This window comes from Opisthorchis viverrini (genome assembly GCF_000715545.1).
Source record: "Opisthorchis viverrini unplaced genomic scaffold opera_v5_251, whole genome shotgun sequence".
Classification (NCBI taxonomy): Eukaryota; Metazoa; Platyhelminthes; class Trematoda; order Opisthorchiida; family Opisthorchiidae; genus Opisthorchis; species Opisthorchis viverrini.
The window spans coordinates 365,088-385,255 of NW_008751908.1; the positions used below are offsets into that span (position 1 = coordinate 365,088).

Here is a 20,168-nt window from a genome sequence, read left to right on the forward strand (position 1 = left end):
ACTGGTGTCGAGCTACAAATGGTCATTCCTCGCTTGCTCCTCTTGCGGTCCGGGTGCCCACGGTGTGTAGGACGCCGCCACCACGGTTGCAACGACGGTACGGCCAGGTGGGATGGTTAAATGTGGTAGAATGTTATGTAGGTTCACGGGATGTATCCTCGGACGAACAGAATGTCGGTGAAGTGCTTCCTCACTGGAATGCTGATCAAGAGGCTCGTCGGTAAGTTGATATTTTCGCGCACAATCATGCAAATAACTTATATTTGGGTATGCTGCGTTTGACTGCCGATCGTTCATGCGTGTCGTTCGCCGAGGCAGTCGCCTTGTAATAATTAGTTTTTATATATGCAACACTCGCATGACCTGCGTACGTCTGATTGCCAAGTGTATGCTGCGAAACGACGTGAATGCTCAGCGGGAACGTGTTGCGTTTGGATTGTTGCGATATTTTAAGTCACTCATGGAAATCCGAGACTACGTCCGGATGAACCATGGAATAGACTAGACCGGTGATGGCGTGCGGCTCCTGCGCGACAAACTGCACCACTTGGACTATCCTGTATGTGATCCGCAGGGTATCCGAGGTCCGGTGCGCCCATTCGGTCCCATGGCTGTGTCTGTGATGATGGGAGTTTGAATGTTTTCTCTCTTGCTTCTGTCCGTCTGCGTGGTATGCTTGCAAATTTTGGTGATGCAGTTCAGGCAGATTCAACCTAGTTTCTCCAATGCTACCACGCCCAGATGTGGGAAGTGGGTGGGTTTTTCTGCCGTAAAATCCATCCCCTCCTCTGGCCGTTTCCATTCCGTTGCCTTGCACTAATTCTTTTCCCATTTACTTTCCAGACACAACTGTGGAACACATTTTTAATGGTTCTGTTATTTGTTGGCAATCAGTCATAATAAAATTATGTTTTCCTTAACTTGGTTTCATATTTCCCGACAACGCAAGCGTCACGGCAACCAAGGCATCCAGGCCTTGAGTTGAAGACCAACTTGCGTAGGTGAGAAAAGGGGGAGTAATTTTTCGGTTTCATCTATAGCCTCAGACTAGTCCCGAAACCTTCTAGGACAATATAGGGTCGCCTCTAACAGCATACGTCTAGCATTGTGTACAATAGCCCGGCATCCTAACTGTGGTTGAAACACGTATTGCGCTTCATGGGTGTGTTACGTAATGGTGTTACTAGTTACGCAATCGACAAATATTATTCACTCCGAAGTTTCTATGACAGGCGCACTGTCCGTTGTTACATAGTATGTAGAGTCGCCAAAGAAAACGGAACGAGTGATTTCCAGCCATAACTGAGTCTCAGGGTTCAAAAACTACAGTTGTGACATAAGTTGCTGTTGCTTTAGTACATGTGCTATGTGTCGTCGAAAGTCGCATCAGAAGGTTGTGGCAATAGTGGTATTCCAAGCTTAGCGTTCATTGCTCACTAAATACGTCAACAGCTGTTTATATTATTCTCTTTACTCAGATGATTGGTACTCAGAGCTGAAACTCTGGCCTAACCACAGACGCTACCGTTGATCTGCTGGCTCCGAAGGACACACCGATAGTTCATTCCTTATAAACCAAAGTTAGGGCTATCCATGAAAGCACCGGGTCTTGCACCTAGAGCAGTCAATGAATATATCGGGTGCCTTAGCTACAAAACACAATTCCAAGAATACATGGCCTTCAATGGATTCATTGAGAGGAAAATATACTATTACACGTAGGCTATTCCTTTAATTCAAACGAATAACTGTTTCATAATATGTGAACCATGCTGATTGCAAACAGCCAATACACCAGCGTCAGCTGCTGATTCTGGGCTATTCTGACTAAGTACTTTTTGTTACCGCCAGTAATCCCAAATATCGTCTTCCTTTGGAGATATAGTTAACTTTAGGAACAAAATATAGGATTACACTCTTTAAAACCAAGCTATCTAAAACTACCGGGAATCCCATACTTTTTGTGTTTATTATATTTACAAACTTGTTAGCGATGTAAATTTTTTGAAGACACAACAGCATCTTAATTCTCCGCTTCGTTTGAGAGGGTCAATCATAAACCGTAAATCCGCTATGTTGCTACTTTTGAATGTTCCCGCCATCTGGATATCAACCAATCAGAATGGGGATGACGCCGCAAGTCGCGTGATCGCTGTGCGTGTGGCCGCTGGCACGTAAACCGTTGAAAAATGCGAATCGTTGGTGGTCCGTGACCTTGAAGTTTCGCTTAAACAACATGATATAAGCGAAAGAGCACCGAAAGGTGCTAATGGATTAGATTAACACTCCGGTAAAGCCACAACTTCGAAAAACCTATAGTTTTGGAGAAAATAATTTGGGTATGCAAATAGCCAGTGGAAAAAACTGCTTTCGTTATCCACCAACGCGCCTTGGATTAACATCTTACCTTCAGCCTAGCACCGGACTGAAGTTCAGCTGATTATATTGAGTTTTTCCTATGCAGTTCTAGGCCATATTGACAGTTTAGTACAGCGTCTTCAGAACCAAAGTATGACGGATCATTCTATGTTCGTTTGGTAGTGTTATCACCCTTTGGGAACGGCTAACTAGTCTCCAAATTATCGTCTTGTGACAGCCTTCTGTTCACACGGGTTAGCTAAATAGATACAACATAGTATTTGTTGACGCTGGAGCATGCCGCTGGACGTAGGTAACCAGTTCCGTTTTCTATTTGGCAGACGAACAGTGAGCCACTCTGGCACCTTTATCCTCCTCTGGTGTGTAAATTACTGTGCATCGTGCGAGTAAAGATCCGCACGTAATCGGCTGCAAGAGAACACATTTTGGAGGTAATTTTTGGTTAGTCAAAGCTTGCCTTTCCATTCCACACGTTTTCGAGCGCTATATGGGAAGGTAGAGTAACTGCTGGGGAAGTCTGGTAGCTGACTGCACCGCAGTGATCACTTCATTAGCCCCCTAACAAACCCTGAGGATTTATTTGATCAGCATTCCAGACATTTAAAACTCTGCATAACGAAATCTTTGGCAAGAATCAACGGAACCATCAATGATGATTTCCAAGACACCTAGGTACCGTCTCAAGTACTTCAGGCACTACCGAAAGCGGACTCGTGACAGATTCTTGAAGGCATAGCACCAGTACGTGGAAATTTTGTGACCATTTCCAGGGCAAATTTTCTGCGCCTGTGACAATAGCATTCAGAAGTTAACCGGCCAAACGTGATTTTTAAAACAACCACTGCATAGTTAGCATGTCCAAGAGGCGCTTGTAACGAACATCGACAGATTAGAGGTGGTGAATCAGGAAGTCTCCACAAATGATGCGTGTTTAGACGTCGATCAAAACGGAGAACCACCTGAACGCGCGTCAAAATTCCAGGTTCAGGATGAAGGAATTTAGCCGTAAGTTTTGAACCTTTCTTTTAATTCCATTATAACATTAGGTATTTCATCAACTGTATAATCGTTTTTTGTCAGGATGAATTAGCCGTAAGTTTTGAACCTTTCTTTTAATTCCATTATAACATTAGGTATTTCATCAACTGTATAATCGTTTTTTGTTTTGTTTGGAAAAACTACAAAAACGCGCACTTGTACAATTTCACAGAATGCAAGCGTGGTCACGTGCTTCGACTCTCTCTCTCTTCTGATTTTCGCTCGCGCTTGTAGCGGTCATTCGCGTGTCTCATGTACTAACACTGGTACCAAAACATTTCAGACCATCTTCGGAATCTATTATATGTGCGAAATGTCCAGAAGGAGACCTCTGGACCAACATAATTGGATTATTGTTTACTCGCCGACCTGGGCCAACGACGAACTATTTTAAAGAGAACAATTGTTAGTGAGTCCGTTCCACCTGACCTCTTTATTTTTGTATACCGTATTTTGTATACTGTAATTATTTTTTATTTCTTTGCCACACACTCCTGGTAAACTAACTTATTGGGTAGCCAGACCACTACAAATTTGGTGAGCCCGAGTACTTATAGATATTTTTCGTGAATTTTTCTTTTCAAGTCGTCGTAATTTTGTTTCTTTTGCCTGGTCATTATGGAGGCACACTTCGATTCAGCGGATTTAGTCGAGAATGCGATTAGCATAGGTTTACCGGACTACAATCCACGCAACCCCAGGGTATGGTTTCACCAGGCGGAGGCCATTTTTACTACCTGACGCATCACTTCCCAAGCCAAGCGATTTTCCTACGTTGTCCAGCGTCTTCATTGTGATGTAGCAACAGAAGTGGAAGATCTATTGGAGGATATTCCCAAGGAAAATCCCTATGACGCTCTTCGTGCTTTCGTTGATGACCACAGCTTGGAGCGGCTAGCCCAAATGGGTAATAAGATACACGAAACATACCCCAGTAACTCCATAAACTCCGTCTCCCGCCCTACACCCACTGCCTCTACAGATTCCGATCCGATTATTGCTTTCATATCGCAACTACAGGCTAAGTTTGATGCTTTGACCGGTTAGAGGTCAACAGGCATCGGCCACGTTCACGAACCAGATCGCTGTCCCGTGCCCGTCCCTCTTGGTGCTGGTATCACCGATCTTATGGCCCAAAGCACCCAAGTGTCAACCACCTTGTTCCTTCAAGCCGCGCCACAACACCCCTTTAAAAACCCCGGCCAGTCAGTAGGGGCGACGACTGTCTGTGGCCCTCCTCGCACTAGTTGCCTGTTCCACATCACCGATCATTCAAGAGGTCTGCGTTTCCTCGTAGATATGGGAGCTGAAGTTATTGTGCTACCACATAAGAATCCACTTTCCGATTCTGCTTCTTTCTCCTTACAAGCCGCTAACGGTACCCGCGCCGCTACATACCGCGAACGTTCCCTCACCCCTGACCTCGGATTGCGACGTGCGTTCAAGTGGATCCTCCTTTCGGCCGACGTACAAACACCAATCATCGGTGCAGATTTCCTGATCCATTATAATCTATCTGTCGAGGTGCGACATAAACGTCTCTTGGACACGCTTATTTCCCTCCCAGTCATCGGAATTAGTGCCTCAACTTCATCCGCAGTTATCCGAGTTATCTTACAGGATTCACATGTTGCTGACGTATTTTAGGACTTTCCGATTCTTACTCATCCATGTCAGCACACGCAAACGGTCACTCATTCCGTCCTTCACAATATTCAGACGAGAGGTCCACCTGTCCATGCCAACCTCCGCCGACTTCATCCGGATAAGCTACAAATCGCAAAACACGGGTTCGAACACACGCTCGAACTCGGCATCATCTGCCCTTCACTGAGTCATTGGCCCTCTCCCCTACATATGGTACCTAAGAAATCTAAAGGTGATTGGAGACCCTGTGGAGATTACCGTTCTCTTAAAAACGCTACTATCCCAGACAGGTATCCCATCCCACATATCCACGATTTTGCAAGTACCCTATGCCATACAAACATTTTCTCCAAACTCGATCTCATAAGAGCATACTACCACATACCCGTAGCTCCGGATGACATTCCCAAAACAGCCATCACAACACCGTTTGGCCTTTTCGAATTCACGCGTATGCCCTTTGGTCTTCGAAATGCAGCCCAAACGTTTCAACGTTTCATGGACGAGGTTTTACGTGGCTTACCGTTTGTGTACGCCTACCTTGACGATGTTTTAGTCGCTAGCACCTCCCCAGCTGAACATACAGCTCATCTCAGAGCAGTGTTTGAACGTTTTTCCACTTACAACATACGTTTGAACATTGACGCTTATTCGGTGTTGCCAGCCTGGATATTCTTAGCCACCACATTGATGCCACGGGTATTTCACCATTACCCGATCGCATTTTGGCCCTAGAGTCTTTTCCCATACCCATGACTCTCACCCAACTTTGTCGTTTCATAGGCATCATCAACTACTGCCAGCGATTCATCCCTCACTGTGCAGATGTTTTGAAGCCACTGACCGATTTACTTGGCTCCAAAGAAAACTCTGTTACTTTGCCCCATGCCGCCATGGCCGCTTTCGAAAGAGCCAAGCGAGCCATTGCTCAGGCCACAAATTTACCTTTCCTTGATACTCACGAAAGCACAAATCTTATTTTGACGACTGATGTTTCGAACGCTGCCGTCGGTGCCGTGCTTCATCAAGTGGTCAACAACACAACCACTAGCGTTTTTCTCGCAGAAGATGCAGGCTGCCCAAACGCGTTAAAGTACTTTCGGTCGTGAATTACTCGCAATTTACCTTGCTATTCGCCATTTCCGGCGCTTGTTAGAAGGTAGATCATTTACCATTTAAACCGACCATAAGCCACTCACCTATGCCTTCAACGCCAAGCCCGATAGATATTCACCACGCGAGATACGCCATCTCGACTACATTTCACAGTTCACTACCGACATTCGGTACACTCCAGGTTCGGACAATGTCATCGCAGATGCCCTATCCCCTCCTGACATCAACGCTCTTCACCCTTCCACGGAGCTGGACCTGACCAAGCTGTCTAACCTTCAAAAGAGCGATCCTAACTTTTTGCCCATTCTATCCTTTCCTTCATTTCTAGTCTCCTCAATTCCTTTACCCCTCCAATCCGGAACCACTTTTTGTGATATATCTACCGGCTCAGCTCGCCCAATCGTACCCGAAGCCTTCCGACGGGTTGTTTTCGACCACTTTCATGGATTTTCTCATCCAGGAATCAGAGCAACAAGGAAGTTGATTAGTGCACGCTTTGTATGACCCTTCATGAATAAGGACCTGACATCCTGGGCCAAACAGTGCATCGCTTGTCAACGCAGTAAAGTAACTCGGCATACGAACTCACCTATCGGTTCATTTGCCGTTCCCGATGCTCCATTCACACACGTCCATTTGGACATTGTTGGCCCACTCTTCTCATCAAAAGGTTTCACGCATATTCTTACCATGATCGATCGTTTTACCCGTTGGCCAGTAGCTGTACCCATTTCGGATACTTCGGCTGAAACGGTTGTCCTTTCATTTTTGCAGCACTGGGTGAGTAAATTTGGCATACCTTCCACGGTACTACGGATCGCGGTTCACCATTTCAGTGTAATCTCTTCCGCGAGTTTTCTACACTGTTCGGTTTCCATGACATATCGACTACCGCCTATCATCCTTGTTCCAACGGTCTGGTTGAGCGTTTCCATCGATATCTCAAAGCTGCATTGACCGCCCAAATGAACCCATCTTCATGGTCCTCTTCCTTACCTCTCATTTTGCTTGCTATTCGCTCCACTATTAAGAAGGATCTTCACTGTTCACCATCCGAACTAGTGTACGGTACAACTTTACGTTTACCGGTTGAACTGATTTCCCCTTCTGGCGCCCCAACCCACCCCGCCACATTCGTTACTCGTGTGAAACGGCATAGGTCCAAACTGCGTTCGACACCGACCAGACGATCAACCCGAACAGAACACATCTCAGCCGATCTCTCTTCTACATCTTTCGTGTTTGTCCGATATGACGCGACGAGGAAACCCCTCCAACCCTGTTATGATGGCCCCTTCAAGGTTATAGAACGTCACCCCAAATACTTTGTATTTGAGGGAAGCGGAAAGCACGATACCGTCTCCACAGATCGTTTGAAACCTGCCTACATTGAAACACCCACGAACACATCCAGCAATCCTGCTATCCCAAAAACACCCACACCTACCCAGATGGGTTAGGAAATCTGCACCGATGATTGGTGTTTGTACGTCGGCCGAAAGGAGGATCCACTTGAACGCACGTCGCAATCCGAGGTCAGGGGTGAGGGAACGTTCGCGGTATGTAGCGGCGCGGGTACCGTTAGCGGCTTGTAAGGAGAAAGAAGCAGAATCGGAAAGTGGATTCTTATGTGGTAGCACAATAACTTCAGCTCCCATATCTACGAGGAAACGCAGACCTCTTGAATGATCGGTGATGTGGAACAGGCAACTAGTGCGAGGAGGGCCACAGACAGTCGTCGCCCCTACTGACTGGCCGGGGTTTTTAAAGGGGTGTTGTGGCGCGGCTTGAAGGAACAAGGTGGTTGACACTTGGGTGCTTTGGGCCATAAGATCGGTGATACCAGCACCAAGAGGGACGGGCACGGGACAGCGATCTGGTTCGTGAACGTGGCCGATGCCTGTTGACCTCTAACCGGTCAAAGCATCAAACTTAGCCTGTAGTTGCGATATGAAAGCAATAATCGGATCGGAATCTGTAGAGGCAGTGGGTGTAGGGCGGGAGACGGAGTTTATGGAGTTACTGGGGTATGTTTCGTGTATCTTATTACCCATTTGGGCTAGCCGCTCCAAGCTGTGGTCATCAACGAAAGCACTTATGACGTGGGACATGGGGGGTGGAAGTTGGTTGAGCCATAGTTGAGCCATGATTTACACCGCTAGCTTACGGTCGCAGAGAAGACTGCGCGTGTGGCGAAGCAGTTGTGATGGCGATCTGATACCAAGTTCGGCAGTGGTGAATAAATCCCGCGGCATTCTGTTTTCTGATTTCCCTGTCTTACTTATGACGGCCGTTCGAAGAGCGGCTGGTGAAACCATACCCTGGGGTTGCGTGGATTGTAGTCCGGTAAACCTATGCTAATCGCATTCTCGACTAAATCCGCTGAATCAAAGTGTGCCTCCATAATGACCAGGCAAAAGAAACAAAATTACGACGACTTGAAAAGAAAAATTCACGAAAAATATCTATAAGTACTCGGGCTCACCAAATTTGTAGTGGTCTGGCTACCCAATAAGTTAGTTTACCAGGAGTGTGTGGCAAAGAAATAAAAAATAATTACAGTATACAAAATACGGTATACAAAAATAAAGAGGTCAGGTGGAACGGACTCACTAACAATTGTTCTCTTTAAAATAGTTCGTCGTTGGCCCAGGTCGGCGAGTAAACAATAATCCAATTATGTTGGTCCAGAGGTCTCCTTCTGGACATTTCGCACATATAATAGATTCCGAAGATGGTCTGAAATGTTTTGGTACCAGTGTTAGTACATGAGACACGCGAATGACCGCTACAAGCGCGAGCGAAAATCAGAAGAGAGAGAGAGTCGAAGCACGTGACCACGCTTGCATTCTGTGAAATTGTACAAGTGCGCGTTTTTGTAGTTTTTCGCATTCAAACAAAAAACGATTATACAGTTGATGAAATACGTAGTGTTATAATGCAAGTAAAATAAAAGTGCAAAACGCCACAGTAGACAGGTTGACAACCTTCCACTGCAGTGCAGAAATGCAAACCGCTCAACAGACTTGCGGAGTTCTTTTTACTTAATAAACTTAAAATCTTCCAAGTGTATATCCGGCGAAATCCAATTCTACAAGGAAAACCTATCTTAGGGAACATGTAAACAAAGAAACCAGCTTTCTGAACCCATATTTTTCCTCTTTATTTGCCAGACACACCAAGTGCGTATCAACAACCGTTGAATGCCTGAGAAGAAATATGCGCATCTTTGCTAAAATTGAAATTTCCCAAAATGTCGGCAATTTGGTGAAACTCGTTTTGCTCATTTGTTTTAGCGCACATTCATCCATCCATCCAATTTATTCACTGTTATGACTCGACAACCCTCCTGGCGGTGCATACTTGCATTGATGCGCTGCGTCTACAGAATCCCGGCCAGAATTTTCCACAAAAACTAATTTCCATGTCAGTTTCAAGAAAAAACTATCCCCTTATGTGTGGCAGATCTGTTGTTCTATGATATTTCGAAAAGCGTTCGTGACCAACCTGATATCATGTGTTACAAAGCTGGTGCGTGTCCTTTTGTGTGTTGACAATTTTTGTCGTACGGAAAGTCTAAAGCAACAAGATCGGGACATTCCACTGTTTCATTTTGGTCGTTTCAGGATTAGGACGATAATTATTCACGAGCACGTCTCGACCGTACCTAAATAGGTTTCAAAAACCTGAAGTCTTTGTATTTTTTTGAAGCATCTGCCGTTGGCATCGAGATATCACATGGATAAAACTGGCACGGCTTGTAAAAAGGGTTGGCTGAACTAATTTAGTGCAAGCTGATTGCCGGGAGTGGCTCTGACTGTTCCAGAGTTTATGATTTTCAGGCCTGCGCCAGCGTCTCGCTTGTATGAACGTTGGTTACCACGATGATACAGCAATACGTCGCTTTCTCATCCTTTAAGTTTTTCAAAGACTCTTCACCAAATACAGTGCAGGCGCAGTTGACCACTTGGGATCACTTGGGACAGCTTCACTTGTGTTTCGTCTGTTCTCGGAGTATAGCGAAATTTAGGACTGATGCTCACTTCCGTAGCTATATATATATATATATATATATTAGTATTGTTCTCGATAGCTATTTGGTAAACAGATATAGCAGGTCTTATGCCCGAAATAAGTGGTAGCATTCGTTTACAAAGCTATTCTCATGGTTGTTCGACTGCACTTGGTACACTAATTGGTAATCAAAGTTCAGATTAACAGTCGATTGCTCAGTTGTTGCATAACAGCAGAAAAAACATTTCTAGGAAGAAACTTGGTAAGAGAATTTAAGATGGGAATGGTGCCAATTTTTCGGGTGCTGCCCTTTGCCCTGGCGCGCACGCATAATCCGCTCTAAAAGGAATTTTGGACAACCAGGCCAGGTCCTAAGTGTCTCGTGTCTGAATAGATACTTCCGTTGAATTACTCCAGGCAGTGATGTCATGAGTTTCGCCGAAAACTTCCTGGAAGCCATTGAGTACCTAAAGGAAACTGTTACACAGACTTGGGGTATCTGTTGGATGCTTCAACGAACTCGAGAATTGCACAAACTGCGAAAAATTTTTGTTAATTTATGAAAATAGTTTGCTTTGGTGCACACCTCATAGCTCGGGTACACAATGTGAGAGAAATTGGCGAAATACGCCTCAAATGCATTCGAGGGTTTGAGAACCCGAATTCCTCGCATGTGATGCCTCGAGGCAACACCAGTAACATCGAGGTGTCACACGGACTGATTATAAGCTACTGATGATAGTTAAGTAGTTAACAGCCTGAATCAAATTTATTGAACACCGTTTGACTTGATGTTGAGCACTCCGGATTTTTTTATATTTTCGTGTGCACATCGAAGTTAGGTACCGTGGTGAACTACCACGATGGCGAGTTGAAGAAGCGTTCTGTGCTAACGAGGTATTTCAAATGAATGACCAAATATCGCGTCTGTTTCTGAGCGGCGAGCATCTGCCACTACCCATCTATGGACACCAGCAATCGGAAATGGCTACTTCGTCAATTTCGTTAAGTTCTTCCTTGTTCATATATGCAATAAAAACTATGTCATCAGATTGTATACTGTATTATGTATTATAATACGCTACCCATAAGATTGCTGAAAGACCTTCGACAACCTATGACCCGTTTCGCCACTCTTGGGTCCCACCAGGCGGGTGCAATCTCCGAGGCGCCGTCACCCAATTGGCGTGAAGAAAATTATAAGCGAGGGGTTCAGTTGGGTTCCAGATAAGCCTCCGGTGAAACGTAGATTGGTGGACAGATGAACATATTAGTCAAATTCATAGTTCCCTTTCCCTGCGTGATGGGCTATTTCAAACGCTGATTCAGCCAATAGCCCATCGCCTCGAAATCATCAGTGAAATTGTCTGGAAGTCAGGGTCAGTGACTAATCGTCCAAATACGGCGATTTTATGTCACGCATTGGGCTTAAATAGCATCACGCAACTTCTTCATGTGTAAAATGGTGTGTCTGGGTCCGAAATGCAGTGGCTGTTAGGCAATTGGAAAACAGTCAGTTACATTCATCATTGCAAAATCCTTCCCATAAAGTGTGAAGTTTATATAGTATGTAAGCGACTCGTTGTACTTGCTTTCTACTGATACCTAAGCGTCATAATTCTTTCCTTTTTGAAAAAAATACTGAAAGATTAACCACCCACATAGTGAATCCATGCCATTTTCCCCGCCAAAACTTCAGTTATATGTATCCCTCATAAACAATACTACATTCAACACTTAACATGCTGTGTTTCGTCTACATTTTTGACCGCGCGCCACGCAGTCATCAGTGACAGTTATCCAATACAATGCCCGAGATGCGGAAGCACCGAATAGGCAGGCAATTTTTTCAGAAATGCGCATAACTCCTCCCACGAATACGCCCACAGTTTATGACGTTTCGCCTTCTATCAGTACAAAGAGTACGTATACGAATGCAGAAACAATCCACAGATGTATGAAGTGGTTTCATTCCGTTTGGGATAACGCATTATTGGGTCCCAGTCCAAAAGCAGTTTAATGTAAATTCCAGATGAAAGCCCACACTGATTCCAATAACAGATATCCGTGTAATAATGCATAAATGCAATGGATAAAATACACCAACTACGGAATTCACATCATGTGGTAACGTGAGGTGGAAGTTTTATTCGCCGTGCGATTGGTTCTTACCTGTGGGCTACTAGACGTTTTGGGTGGTTGTATGAGGAGAGTTGGTGAGTTTTCTTTACCAATAGATACTTCGTCCTGTAAGTGTAGTTAATCTAAGCGGAAATGCCAAGAAAATGTTTCACCCTTATTGGGAATCATCAGTGATGTGCATCTCATGAATAATTATAGAGATCCCTGCCGCAACCTCCTAGCCAGAGTGAACCTAAAGATCACAAACGCCTGAGCAGGAAATGGAATCCTTGCACTGCGTGATGATGCAGGTAACAGTGATTTTAGAAACAATAAAAGTCAGCGGATAGGACCTCTGGGTACTACTACTGAGTTACAAAGGGTTCAGGTAGTCTCGGTCAATACAGAAAGATCCTAATCAGCCATTCCATGGAACAGTTAGACACACTACGAGCAATCACCTTTAAATGAATCGCTTGATAGTTAGACAGGCTGAAACTGGTAGATATACTCGTTATTCCACATTCTGGGTAAAGGTAACTAGGATATAATGGATGCGAACAGAGTGCGTTAGTGGCCGACGCATCGATCCACCCAAGATCTCTTGAAAGTCTGAGGAATTGAATGCATCTCGTAGAGTTTGGTTGAACGCATGCCATTGTGTGGTGTTGTGCTTGAGCGTTAGGCACTCAGGGCGATTGGTTAAATAAGCTCACTAGTCTATACGGATGTTTCATCTATTTAGAACCATCCTGTACACACCATTGCTTAAAAATATCAAAAGTTACTTCAACCATCATCGCAGTTTGAGTCCAGTAGACAAGCTTACGAAGGATGATACAACTTGGACGAATACAACTATGGTTCCTATCCCGCTGCCTCTATGAAGAACACAATGGACAAAACAGCTATTTGAATGAAAGAAATATCATACAATGTGCATGCTGAAATGCAAGCTGCTTCAAAATGCTGGTTAATCTACTTGGATTATGAGGCATTAATTCTCCTTCACCGTCCTCCTTCTCTTTCTTGTCATCAAGAGAAGAATTTGCTCCTCCATGTAAACCACTGCTGATCTTTTTTTCCACCCGACGTACGAAAATATACAAAAAGTAGATTGTTCGACTCGAACACACTTCTTTGCGATCCGGATCTCTTAAGGGAGCGAGTGTTATTGGCTTCGACATATAATGGATGTTTTTCTATTTCTCGAACCCCTGATCGCTGCCCGCACAAGACATGAATTTCGCGTTTCCTAGCGGAATATGAGGATGAGCCGATCCCAGTGTATCGAGCATTGCTCACAGAACAACGTGTAGTGCAACAAAGCTTCAGCAACCGCAGAAAATTTGTCAAAACTTGTATGCGAAGGACAAGGTTACACCCGGGTCCATCGACTGGACAACGGAGGCGTAATTTTCTCGCAAGCAAACTAGAGAATTCATCCTGCACCCGATTTGGAGGACCTTTTTATCTATATCCGACAAACAACTCCGGAACAACTTTTTTTGTATACTGAACACCCATCACTTCCCTAATCCACCCACAAAATACGCTAATTTCGTCACTGTTTACGAAGACAAATATTGAGAATGAGGGTGGCGAATGTAGACGATACAACTCACCACAAACTAAGACACTGTGTCCTATGAGCTCCTAGTGGTGTTCTAAGGTGCGGGTTACACCACTAAAAAGTTTGCCTACTGCCAATTCGACAAAGCCTTCACTTCGTGCTCCTTCTCTGACTTCAGAGACCTCAATGCTGAAACCACTTTGTTAAACAACGCAATAGTTCGCAGCCTGTGGGCGGGAAGTGCTTGGCGGGACAAAAGAGTAACTTGCCCCTAAAAATGCGACTCTCGTAAATGTATCCACCACTAGTTCAACGAAGCAGAATATTCTGCGCGGTACGTAGCCTCTCTACATTTGGTGGTCTTCATGAGGGAGCTAATCTCTGCAAGACTAAAATTTTCACAACTGCCTTCAGCTAGCAAGAAGCCAATAAGAAGCTGTATGAGGATCGTTGACTCCATATACTTCTTAACTCTGTAGTGGTCTGGCTACCCAATTAGTTGCTTAAAAATAATAACGCTAGTTTGGTTATTCAATAATAAAGAGGTCAGCTGGAACAGACTCACTAATAATTGTTCTCCTTAAAATAGTCCTCCATTGGCCCAGGTCAGCGAATAAACAATGATCCAGTTATGGTGGTCCAGGGGTCTTCTTCTGCACAGCTCCCACATATAATAGATTCCGAAGATGGTCTGAAATATTTTGATATCAGAGTTAGCACATGAGACTCGCGAATGACCGCTGCAAGCGAGGGCGAAATCAGAAGAGAGAGTCGAAGCACGTGACCACGTTTGTATTCTGTGAAGTTGTACAAGTGCACGTTTTTTTTAGTTTTTCGTATTCAGACAAAAAACGATTACGCAATTGATGAAACACGTAGTGTTATAAAGGAAGCAAAATAAAGGTACAAAACGCCACACCTCATACAGAGTAGTCATGCTTTGTGATCGCAACAAACTAGGGGATTGTGTGGTGCTTCTACAAGCGAAACTTCAAAGAACCAACAGAGTAGAACCAAAACGACCTGCTGACGGGTGGTCTTCAGCTTTCCGTACGGTAGTTGACTGAATGAGTGGCTCAGTGTTACTCCTCCACTAAAGGTAGTGGACAGTGTTTCCATCGCCTGGCCCCCTTGATGTGTACATTCTAAATCATGTCCGCCTTTGGGAACACCAGCCAACTGGGTAGATAACCTGAATAATCAACCCGGATGAGCGTTGATCAGCCAACGTAGCATATGTTGCCTGGGCATATGGGCTGTGTAGAGCGTTGACCCACTGCACGAGTTATCGAAAAGAGTGAATTGTTCACTCACGTTAATTAATTAGACCACAGGTATAAAGTAAATTCACGTTAGACCTGAGAGAATCTTTCGCTTGTGCTTGTCTTCAACCAATCGACTCCGGATTCAGGCTGGCCGACAATAAGGACATTGACGAGTTTTCCCTTTGTCAGTTTTACTTCACCTAATGTCCGTGTTGAGTGGCATTGTGATGAACGAATGAAACTAGGTTTTCCGAGGCAAACCATTTGGGAGCTTTTTCAGCGCAGGTTGCCGACATTTATAGTGCACGGTTGAGGGAAAAGTTTTTCATGACAAAATCAACTCAATGCTCCGTTTCTTAAAGACGCACTGATGACGTCAGCTCGCTTGGTGATGAAATGTCTGAAATAGAGCGATCTAGTTAGGAAAACAATTGGAACAAGTTATGCTACCCACACCGGCAAAACTCTATCCACTAACTAATCCTGGGACACACATCAATAACAGTGAATTCAGGGAAGATACTGAACAAGTCTTTGTATGGACTTTTCCAATGGAGAGGAAAAATCCCGCGTCCTAACACTTCAGGATATTTAACGATAATGACCACGGTTCAGATCACAACTCGAGTAACTTAAGTATACCTAGGTTTCTGTTGTATCGTATGCATAGCTACTCACTAGATCTTGAGCACATTTCTACTGGATAGAATGTCACAGAACGAACAGAAGGTTGAAGAAGAGAAAGTTCTTTGCAGAACACCCGCACATGTCCGCGAGTGACGTTGAGTTTTACGGTAAAGGCCAATATATTGGATCCCGTTTGTAGGAAGGACCTGAAGAACTTATCTGATCACCACAGTCGAACAGAGACTGCAACGAAATCAATGATAAGAGCATTGGCGTAGACCAACAAGAGTAGCCAATCCCGTTCACTGATGCAATCAAGTGAAGAAGGGAGTTGGCGTTTCAAGTAGGCGACAGCAAGCAACCTCGAAAGCGAGCTTCGGGGTAATAAGATGGCAACATTGTCCCCCTTGCGAACGATTTGAGAATTGAAGAAGCACAAGTACTGAGTAAAAACTTTGGTATCACTTTTGTAAGTGTCGCTGTTCAACAGCAGCGAGTTTTCCATCAGCAAGGTACTCAAAGGGGGTAGGAGTTCGATTCAGACTTTGGGCGAAATAGGCTGTAGAAAATTTGGATCAGTAACTTTTACAGGCTTGAGTTAGATTTACTGCTTCTACACAAAATCGCTTGCGATATCAACTATATGTTTAGACTCTCTGAAGCGGGCAAAAACGGTGGCTTGATTAGTTGCGCCCGTGGACTCTTGTTTGCGTCTGTCCAGGTCATCGTAAAGTGAAAAAAAGTTTACGAAAGATACCACGATGCTGCTCCAAATTGATCAACGTCTCGCGGTGTTTCTTGTTTCATTTCGAAGTATTTCTTGTCTCCCCCTGACTTCCTTTCCAATCAAGTTTAGTTTTTTTGAAGAGGCGATGGCGAAAATCGATCAGTCCTTACATCTTAGGTTTCTAAAGCACAGGTCAGAAGAGAAATTGAGATAACCAGCCAAATGTCGATGCACTTTAATCGTAGAAAAAAACGGGTGACCGAAATGACCTCCCCGGCAGGTTGACTTTTTCTAGTAAACAGTTTATTCGTTATGGCACTCATGAGGCTTTCACTGCAAGAGAGCTTCGGATTTTGAGGTAGAACCGCTGCTCAAGGAACGCTATCACGTGGACTATAGGAAGGGTAAGGGGTAAACCTAACGGAGATGAGGAATACATTAGAGTTGCTGGTTTACTTCCACAAACTGTTGGAAAAACGCTCTTATTCTGTAACGCTATCATGGTTGCTAGTATAAACCCTAGTGCCAAGCCGGTAACCAAGTTGCCATAGCACCATCACGACTTAAATACCGACCTCTTTAGAAAACTTCAACAAATAATCTACTTGGTAGGCACAAACTACGTAAGTCACAAAAGTAAAATCCTCATCTGCACAGAGTTTTTGGAAAGTCGACATCCTCAAGCGTCCTCTTAGACTTTCCCGTTCGCAGGGATGGTGCTATGCATTTGACCAGATACTACTCCCATGTTTCACCGTCACGCGAGTACTACACTATTTGCTATAGATTTAGTGGGAAGTTGTCCGTATTCTAAATTTTCTGGCAAAAGCTCTATCCCTATGTAAGCCTCGGAAATTTGTTGATAATCCTTATGTTTATTGAACAAAGTGTGACGAATCTAACAACACCATACATATTTCTTTTCATACACCATCCAGGTTTCCGTAACACTATCAGAGGCTCAGTAAGGTCCATTCCGTAACTATGATCAGGAAATCCAAGATTGGATGAAGATCTCAGGCGCGTTTATGCGTCTTAGTCACTTTGGACTGCTCGCAGCTCTGAACACTGGTGTCAAAGTTTACGGCAGCTGTCGGAAGTGGCTGCACGTAACGTGCATTGAAAATAAACAGCCTAACTTCATAAAAAAAACAAGGAATAAAAAGGACAGCAGAGAAAGTTATAGTCACTTATGCGGACAGGCGTATTTTCAAGTGTCTGCAAATGACCGGAGCCAAAAACGTTTGGATGATATTTCGTAACCACTACATCAAAAGTAAACCGGAAAACTAGATGTGTTGTTTTGATTTCGTTCACTTTAGAAGGCGGGCTTCACCCAGAAAGTCGATATTATGCGGATTGGATCCCCATATCTGCGACTGGTCACCCGCGGCCTAGCCACATTTTCTCGTTCAGTCAACCAACACCGGAGCTCAGTTGGAGCTAGTCTCTGCACTTACACTGTACCACACCTAGGTTGGTAACTGGGTTCAGCTGCCATGGCAACAACAAAGGCTTTGGTAGCCTAGGTTTTCAAGCCCTCGTCATTCATTTGAGTGAATGTAGCAGTGGCCTACTGCGATTTCGCCCCTTGCTCTGAGCCCGATGGTGTGACAAAGGTCTGGATGAAAGCTGGGGACAGAAACGCGGTGTGAGAACCCTGGTGTAGCTCGGTCCTCTTTTTTGTTCCGCGGATTGCTTGACATAGTGTCGAATTTTGGTTATGAAAAGTTAGAACTTGACCGTCTCCAGCCAGGGCTGTCCATTAGCCATTCAACTCGGCTAACGATGATTGCAATATTTCGAACGAGTTTAAAATTCCGTCTTCAACTATACCCAGACTTGACATCTGTCAAGTGACGACGTCAGGCAAGAGCTGTGTTGTAGTCACATAATCGTGGTTGGACTTAGTTTTTCACCGCGCCGCCGCAACCTGAAGACGATAACGTTTGATGTAGAAATGACCATTGGTGGCTCAGGCAGTGAAGTTCGTGGTGCGGCTGTCTGCCATACCACGATGCACCGCTGTTCAGCTACGGACTGGTGATTTCATGTTGGTTGATGAGGAAACGCTTGCAACAAACTTGTCAAGTACAACGAACAGCCCAACAATCAGTAGTTACGTATAAAGATGGAATTTTGTTAAATTGTTGCTAACATCCCAGAAAGAAATGTTATTATGTATTTTTGAAACACATCTACGCGGAAAGGAATGGGCGTCCTAACGCCCAATAGAATGGTGTAATCGGGCATCGCGGTAGACAGTGCAAACGGTAACCTTGGTTGTAACGACTGATTGGAGTATGCGTTGAATCTCTGTTGTCACATTGGCGACGGGGTGCATGTTACTTGGCCTGATAAACCGACGGAAGGTCCTCACATAAAGCAACTAGCTAGACTGCACGTCACATCATCGCACGAAAGCATAACCCACCTCCGTGCTCACACCAATGGCTGAACACCTGTGTGCACTTTTTCGCGAGTTATGTAGGTTGGTGGATGTCCTTGCCATTAAGTGGTTGTTGTCGAGAGAATGTGTAGTGGTTAACGTCCCTAAGGAGTCTCTAGTGAACAGAACAAATTAACAATGTAAGCCAGATACAAAGTCACAAGGAGAAAAATCCAACTAAATCTTGATTCACAGTTCACAATAGGTGATTCCGTAGTTCCTTATTCCGTTGAACCACCACACCAAAAGAAGTTCTGCCTTCCAGGTATTCCAAATCCCCGGTGATCGCAATATTAATCCACAGGTGTGAATAGATTAGTCCAGTGTTTGTAGCTAAATTTTTTGTTCACGTTTAGATTATAGCCAACCAGCAGTCACAACAACAGTCACTCAGCAAAAGTCACGTTGGGCCCAAGAAGCGGGCGATTGCGGTTGTCTTTCAGTAAAAAAAAAGTCTCATACAATAATGTGACTGATATTGATAGGGAAAAGGAAGATGATATTGAGCATGAAAAACAGCAGTTTACAAGTGCTACAAATGGATTACGGATTGTAGAATTGCCCTCAAATGAAGAATGTCAGACATATTCGCCAAGAAGGACGGATAAAGAACCTTTCCTGTCTTATCATTTTGTAGAGTACGTTGTTATGGTGTATCATGGTTGGCAGGTGGTGAGAAATTCCGGAATTTCAGTTGAATGAAACTAATCTGGACAATTCATAGCTGAGAATCACCATCGGTACGGATCTCACGAACCACTAGTGAGATATTAACTCACAGCCTTCTGGCTAGTGGTTGAACATCATTGGTTGACCAGAAGTTTGACGAACTCGTACCTAGAGGCTTTCTTCACTGAAACAGAAGACGACTTGCAGGAAGAAGTAACGGATCACTGGAATGGACCTGTGAGAAGAGGACAGCCTACTGTAACAACATATGATGTAGTGTATTTCTATAAACTGTGGTTGTTTCTCTAAGAGAACTTGACTTGGATCAGACCGTCAAAACTCCCAATATTGAGTGGTCAGTATGGTTAATATTGACTATGTTCATTCAGTTACACCGATCTGATTCATGGATTAATCGTTTATCATGCCCCAGTTTGAAATTCCATGTTATTTTCACCAAAGATTTGGGTGTTGAGGACACCAGGGATTGGATTGTTCGCTAAAGAAGCCGTCAAACCTGTCTTTGCTCAATAGATTAAGATA

General features: G+C 44.3%; 1 protein-coding gene across 1 annotated transcript in view; it reads left to right on the plus strand.

Moving 5' to 3' along the window:
- Window positions 1-8,130: 8,130 nt before the first annotated feature.
- T265_09033 (hypothetical protein) overlaps window positions 8,131-20,168 on the plus strand; it is a gene marked incomplete at both ends in the record, with an annotated part of 89,115 nt that continues 77,077 nt past the window's right edge. The window contains one exon of the mRNA XM_009174997.1: window positions 8,131-8,207. Coding sequence (XP_009173261.1) covers window positions 8,131-8,207 — 77 coding nt within the window. The remainder of the gene's footprint in view (window positions 8,208-20,168) is intronic.